Below are 7593 nucleotides of genomic sequence, written 5' to 3'. Positions count from 1 at the left end.
TGACGCTGTTTTAATTAATTGTGTGTTAACTTCGCCCTAATTAACACCATAAGGGGTTCGAGTGCCTTATACGTCAGGTTAAAGTCTGCAGTAATTATATGGTTTTTTAACTCTATAATAACTGTGCCTTAATTAACTTCGCCTTAACACCAGAGGTCGTGGGTTCGGCTGCCACCGGAGGTCGTGGGTTCGAGTGCCTGAATTAACTCCATCTTAATTAACTTCGCTCCTTTTTTTTTTTGCATGATGAGCGGCATTGGATCCAGCCGAGGAAGAAGAGCACGATCAACGCAAGAGCAGTGGCATGAGCGCGTCTCGGCGAGGTCACATGACCTTCTGTACCGCACGTCGCGTTTTCAAGGCCACCGTCTGAAGACGCCTTTAAGGCTTTTCCCCTTAAAAATTGGAGGACGCTTAAGTTTCGCCTTTAAAGAGTGGAACGCCAATAGCATTCAAAGATCCTTGACTGCTTCTCACGCTTCCCGGCAACTGCAGCATATGTAACCGTAATGTCTACCGGGAAACACTTTATTAACAACTTTATTGAAAATCCGGCAAATTCGTGGCCTGGGCCTAGGCCGCCCCGGAGGAGGTCAAGACATCCTGTCTCCTGGCCGCCTCACGGGCTTGCTGGATTGCCCATAGTTGATTTTGAAGGTTTGAGCTGCCCAGCGCGGCCGTCCACCGCGCCGCAGCTTCATCTGGGGAGACTGCTCACATTCGGAGAGAATGCGTCTAAAAGATGCGTGGGCCCTTGGTCATTTCTTTTTATTCGATTAACGATTAATCACTCATCATTTTAGCCTTTAATCGATTAATCGCTTTGGACGCGCGGTTTGATTCTGTGATTGGCTGGCGGATTAACACAATCCCGCGTGGTCCGTATGCCTTGGTTGCCAACTGCTGTTTTTTTTAGTTGCATCCTACTATAGCGTTATGATAGCGTGTTCTATTCTCGCGCTACCTGCACGTGAGCCCATCATCTTCACCTGCTTTGGAGGCGCTAGTCGCGCCGCTACAGGGCCCACCTGCTAGTGCGAAGCGCGATTGAAATGAAGCCCAGTAGTAAAGTCCAGGTAACGTGTGCAGATGGTGTCGTCATTGGTAGTGTCGGGTTCACGCAGTCCGGCAGAGATATACCAGGCAGCACCGTCAGCGTAGGTTGTGAGCGAGGCGCTGCCACAGTGATGCCGTAGTGCGAAATCGATCATGACCTGCCGCAGGTTCTCGTAGATGCCCGGGCCTGTAGAAGTCGGAGCTCCAAGAGTAGACCGTCTGGTATACCTCGGTATTTGCGTGGAGATAGCGCAAGTGTTGGTCACTCGCGATGTAGAAGTGATGCTCGGGCTGACGAAACCCCTGCTCCTGTAAAACTTAGGTAGGCCATGCATCCGCGGAAGGTGTGAGCAGAGAACATCGGAAGGCTCGCCTGCTGCTGATAGGGGTGAAATCTCGAATGCCGATAGCATCAGGGTAGCGGTGGTCGCTGAATGCATCGCAAATGGTGTGCTTGTGGCGTCGGCATACCTGCGACAGTGAAATTGGCGCCTATAGTGGAGTCAGTGGAAGAGACTCTGTGTATCGGTGCCGAGTGGGGTGCTTCCGGACGGAAAGCGGACAGCTTGCGCGATCGTCCAAGGAAGGAGAGTGGCGGGCCGTAGAATAACCAAAAGCGCTTACGTTTGGCCCAGTGAATTACGTTTGGCCCAGTTTGGCCCAGTGAAATTTTTCTAAAAGTACACTCTTAGAAAAATTTACACCCTTTGGGGCTTATCTTGTCCCACAACGATAATCGTCATCTGTCTTGCCCCCGTTTCCTTTCTTTAACGCTGCGAGCCCGTTACTTCCCAGTCACGAACGGCATGCGCGTTATCAGTGTGACGCAGCATTCTCGACAGGAAAGTAGCGAACACCTAGTTTTCAAGAAAGGAAACGCAAGCAAGGCAGATGACGATAACCGTTCACTCTTAAAACGGTTGCACCCTTTGGGGTGTATATTTGTCCCACAACAATAATCGTCATCTGCCTTGCTTGCGTTTCCTTTCCTGAAAACTCGGTGCTCGCTACTTTCCTGTCGAGAATGCTGCGTCACACTGATAAGGCGCATGCCGTTCGTGACTGGAAAGTACCGGGCTCGCAGCGTTAAAGAAAGGAAACGCGGGCAACACGGATGACGATTATTGTTGTGGGACAAGATGCACCCCAAAGGGTGTAAATTTTTCTAAGAGTATTGTGGGACAAATATACACCCAAAAGGGTGCAACTGTTTTAAGAGTGTATATACTTTTAGAAAAACCCGAACAAGGCGGCGGTGATGTTTCCTGAACTCATCCGTAACAGAAATTTTCAAATCGCGTTTCAATCACAACAAACAGAGGCGCAAAACGAAATACCTTTTAGTTTCCTTTTTTCTTCCGGAGCCTCTAAAACAGAATATAATCGCTAACAAATAAGGAATAGTTCGGTCAGTACTAGCGATGTCCGAGCTTTTCGGGCTGGCAACCCGGACCGTGCGGTCTCGCGTTCGACGGCGGAGACATCGGCGCGCCCGAGCTAAACTAAAGATGTTCGTCGAGTTCGGTTCTATTTTCTGTTTAAAATTTATCTAAGCACTCGGCGGCGCGTCGTCACGTCAAACGACCCTGCGAGTGAGCGAAGCCCACAGCGTTCAGGTACTGTTGACTCAGAGACGTCATAATGCAGCGCGACGTTTATCAGCTGCCGTATTTACTCCCAACGTTCCTGCGATTGACACTTTCTCCTCACCGAGATAGGTTATCTACTATCCGTTGGCCTTCGCTTTTGATAGAGTGACATTATTCGCTGGTTTGCAAATGATTTCACCAGCAAGAGAGGTATCGAAAATGTCAGTGAAGTGTATCACGCGCCGTGTTTCCCTACTTGCAGTGGTTGCGACTCTCGCACCGGTTCTGCTAGCCGGCTGTGGGAATGGATTTTGAAAGCCCTGACGTCGAGAAAGACTTTCCAGGGCTTTACGCGTCCGAGGCGGTTGGGAAAGGACAGGAGCGAGATGTCACCTGTGAGTACATTGTATTTCAATGGATAACGGTGTTTTGTTTTCCATGCTTAAAAAAGTCGGGTTTCATGTATGAGTGCTAGCGCTGTAAGTCAGTCCGCAGATATTCGTCGAAATAAAAGCTATCAGTAAAAATTGAGTGGCTTCAATAGTCTCGGATGCCTGCCTAATTTGAATGATGTGTCAAAATGCATGTGCATCGGGACGAAGACAAACGGCGGAATGTTATGGCTTGCTGGTAGAGTGATGCTTTATGCATAGGTGTGCATAGATTACTTATGAAGCTCAAGGACCATTGGTCTCTTTTAATAGGTGCGTCGCAAGGACACGAGAAGAACGCATGAACACACATGCACGCTGCTATTTGCGTGTTTGTTGCCTATCTGTGTGTTCAAAGTGCCCTGTCTGTGCCTTCATGTGCTCGTGCTTGCACTACACAAATAGTTCAAGATGACATACCGACAAGCCCGCACCACAAGCTTACTTGTCAAATTATGTTGTTGCCACTATTATTTCTGCAGATAGTGATGATGAAAAGGTCTCGAAGAAGGAACTCCTGATTGGCAAGCTCAAGGATAAAAAGGACAAGAAGGACAAGGGATATGTTGCATTTGAAGGAGAAAGCTCAGAAGGAGAAATGGATGAGTCACGGTAAATTGTGCCCCTGTCTGATATGGTTGTGTTTTATGTGGTTGCTTGCTTTTGACCAGTTTTTGAAGTTTGTCACTGTGATGCATGTAACACTTGACTGGAAGCATGCTGTTTAGAGATTGTGCAAGCACTATCTTTTGCATGCTGTTATAATAAAGCTCTGGTGATTGACCATTTCCTTAAAGTGCAGCATTTTGACTACTAGTAAAGTGGCAGCAGACACATTCACTAAAGCACACCTACCAACTCTCCCGAATTTTTTGTAATGTTTACAAATTTGGGCTCATTGTGTGATTTTACGAATGCTGCATGAAGTTATGTAAAAAATAAATTAAGTTTGGGGATGTGCTTTTAAGCTTTTAAAAGATAGGGCTCTGCAAGATAGCAAAAATGCATGTAACAAATAAATTGTGATGGTACTTGCACCACAATCCTAATAGTGTGCTTGGATTTATGTGGACATTAAAGAACCCCAGGTGGTCATAATTATTCCGGAGCCCCCCCGCTACGGCGTGCCTCGTAGTCAAATCGCGGTATTGGTATGTAAAAGCCCATAATTAATTTTTTTTTAACAATCTCTATAGCTGTTCCTAGTTTGCTGCTGCTTGTGTGCTATGCGTAAAGGTAAATAATTGCTAGTGAAGTGTATATGTATGCGACAATCTGGGTGCTGAAAGCAAACACAGAGAAAAAAAGAAGGAAAAAATGCATGCGTGCCTTCTTCCCATAATGCGCGATTTTGTGTTCGATTAGTATTTGCAAATTGTAAAGCTTACAGTTTGGCAGGTTTGACAAAGCAGCATTGCGCTTTTGAGGTTCAAGGTCACTAAGAAACTTAGCAGTGACAATCTTACTCTGATTGGCAGCATAATTTGTTTCTGATTCTGTTGTGTGCTGCAGTATCTGCAGAGCAACACTAGACGGGTCTGCTTTAGGCATCAGTGGGTTACTAAGATACTTACTGAATGCATAACTGTTAGACGGTATGTTTAGCCTCACCTAGATGCTGTGGAGTCTCGAATATGTGTGCCCGCATGGTCTAACAAGGACCATTACTCGCACTTGTACGAGACAGTGATCTGAAAGTCGAATTTTTGTTACATTCTGTTATTACACACTTAAAACTATGAGAATGCATTTCAGTGTAAAGCAGATAACTGCTAGCAAGAAAGTCATGACCCTAGATGTCAGTGGTGAAGAGAGGGTCTTGTAAATAATATGCCATCCCCCTTTGAGAAAACCTTGATGCTGTATTCCTTTCGTCATAAGTTCTTCCTGGTTAGGCTACCTGCTTGCCTCCTAGCTTTGCCTTAACTGATTGATGGCACTTTCTGAAAGTCCAGACTCATTTGAGGGAAATGACCATATGTGCATAAAATTGAGCTTACTACGGTGACCGTCAGGCATATCAGAAAATCAACTTTCATGACTGCTGCAATAGCCACCTAGATCTGCCATCTTCTATTATTATGTTGACATAGATTCCAATTACTAGGATGAGTGCTAAAGGATTAAGCATTAAAATTTAATGATCGAAAGTTTACATTGCAATTTATATGCAGTTTACAGCAAAAGCAAAGCATCTTGAATATTCCTTGTATAACAAGTGAAGCTGTTATATTTTAATTCTTGTGTTAGTTTTGTCAAGCAATCTTTTTCGACAGTACCATATCTTACAAGTAGTTTCCACCCTATCACTTTCAAGTTAGGCTTTAACTGTGAGATGCACACTTTCAACAGCCACACAAACCTGTGGGTGCCATTGACTTCATTGCTCATGTTCATGTAACGAAGCTTTTGGATCGTAATGAAGTCTGTGAATTTCAGTTTCAAATGCCAATGAAAGTACATGTGTGACAGAGATATCGATATCACTAGCATGGATATAGGAATAACTGATAAAAGGAAGCTAGTTCATGCACAGGTTTTATGAGTTCATAGCATTGTTGTGCTGTTCATTGCATGTAGAACTCCTGTTGTTATATGTCCTTCCTTTGCAACTTCAGAGGCAAGAACAAAAAGAGCAAGGCTCCGTTCAAGTTTCCCGGAAAGGAAAAGAAGGAAAAATCTCAAAAGAACAAGGAAAGCATCAAGCTGAAAGACTCCAAAGATGCCAAGAAAGATGCAGAGAAAGACAACAAGGATTCAAAAAAGAAAAAGGAGAGCAAAGTGAAACTTGTCAAGAAAAAAAAGAAGGCAGAAAAGGCTGGTATGTATGCTTTGGAGAAAGTGCAATGCTCATCAAAGTGCAAAGTACTTGATGAGCGTTTGACTGCTGTGATACCATGTCCATGCATATGAGGAAGCTATGAATGTCCTCTGAGAAAGTGTTCTCAACCTCACTTCTGGGGATCCGGTAACGTTAGTGAGGTTTTAGTACTGGACATGTCGGGGTCTGTGGGTCACAATGTTCTTGGCACTGAGTGAAGATAGCATGCTTGTCACTGTGGCACGAATGCTGTCCGTAAGCACCGCCAAATACGCTGCTAGCCTGTGAAATGTCATGTGGTCTCGGTGGCAATAGCAGAATGCTGGTCTTCTTTTTTTAGGTCAGGTGCTTGGTGCCCAAGCCAAGTACACTTAGGTGTATATCCTAGTGGCATGATGTTCTTGTATAGCATATATATATATATATATATATATATATATATATATATATATATATATATATATATATATATATATATATACATACCTGCCAATTTATCTGAATTTTCTGTAAAATGTACAAATTTCGAGCAGTGTTACGATTTTACGAATCTTGCTTGAAATTTTACGGAAAACATTTTATTTGCGGAAAAAAAGTGAAAATGTACTAAAACTACACCCTGGTATTTCTGTGCCGCGACGAGAGGGCAATACATATGCGTGGTATCATCATTAGCAGCTGCAAGGTTGTTGTGACTTCTGTCGTCTACTAGGGGGATCACGAATCCTTATCCAAAGCTTGATAGTGCCGATAGCGCCTCTAGCGCATCCGCAAACCTATTGCCATGCTGTTGCCTTTGTTCACACGGGTGCGCGGGTTTGGGCTTCAGTCAGCTTCAGTCACTGCAGTGTCGGCCTCACCGTTTGTGTGACTAGCTGCCGCGTTGGACGCAGTGCAACTCCGGCCTGTAGCGGCTTCACAGTGCAATGGCGGGCTCGAAACCCCGACACTACTTCCAAGTGTTTTTGAAATTGTACACAGCAGAATTACTGTGCTTCGTGCCCTGAAAGAAAGGGGAGAAGTTCCGATTCTGCACCATGTGTGCCTGTGATGTGAACATCTCGCATGGTGGCAAGTCTGACATAAAATTCCACATCGCTTCGAAAAAGCATCAGGGATTTGTGCGAGCCGCGGACAGCCAGCCAAGCCTAGCAAGTTTTGTACACAGTGACAACAACCTCGGTGTGATTCGGGCAGAATGTCTCTTCACAGCGTTTTTAGTTGAACACAACATCCTGCTGAGTGTCAGCGATCAGGCCGGACTGCTTTTCCGGAAGACGTTCCACAAGTGTGAAGAAGCGAAATGCTACACCTATGGACGAACAAAGACGACATCAATTGTTCAGGAAATGGCCGCCAATGCAGAGACTCCTTTGCTGGATGCCCTAAAATAGCAAGTATTTTTGATTGCTGTGGATGGCAGTGACAATAGTGATGCGCAGCTTTACCCTATTGTTCCGACATATTTTGTTAAAGAAACGAGTAGTCGAAAGCCGCCTTCCAAGGGGAAGCCAAGGGGAAGCGATGGGTCACAATCCAAGGGGAAGCGACGGGTCACAAGATTGCAAATCTGGTTCTGGACGAGATGAATTCTCGGAATTCGCCTGTTGGAAGCCTGTTGGCTGTGTGTTTGGACAATGCCAATGCCATGATTGTCAAGGAGGAGTGTTGTTACTGTATTGAGAGGGGCTCAACC

General features: G+C 45.1%; 1 protein-coding gene across 3 annotated transcripts in view; it reads left to right on the top strand.

Annotated features, from left to right (window-relative positions):
- Positions 1 to 989: 989 nt before the first annotated feature.
- The window catches only part of Rlip (Ral interacting protein), a 32053-nt gene continuing 25449 nt past the window's right edge, over positions 990 to 7593 (top strand). The window contains exons 1-4 of one of the 3 annotated variants that reach the window (XM_065428854.2): positions 990 to 1076; positions 2908 to 3040; positions 3559 to 3688; positions 5695 to 5897. In XM_065428854.2, the coding sequence (XP_065284926.1) occupies positions 2950 to 3040; positions 3559 to 3688; positions 5695 to 5897 (424 nt within the window). In that variant the 5' untranslated portion in view covers positions 990 to 1076; positions 2908 to 2949. Of the gene's footprint in view, positions 1077 to 2489; positions 2673 to 2907; positions 3041 to 3558; positions 3689 to 5694; positions 5898 to 7593 lie in introns of those variants that run through there. The other 2 variants (XM_065428853.2, XM_065428855.2) reach the window with 2 other exon arrangements.

This window comes from Dermacentor albipictus, chromosome 4, assembly GCF_038994185.2.
Source record: "Dermacentor albipictus isolate Rhodes 1998 colony chromosome 4, USDA_Dalb.pri_finalv2, whole genome shotgun sequence".
Taxonomy (NCBI): domain Eukaryota; kingdom Metazoa; phylum Arthropoda; class Arachnida; order Ixodida; family Ixodidae; genus Dermacentor; species Dermacentor albipictus.
Note: the sequence above shows the minus strand (reverse complement) of the source record. Positions and strands in the feature narration are given on the sequence as shown.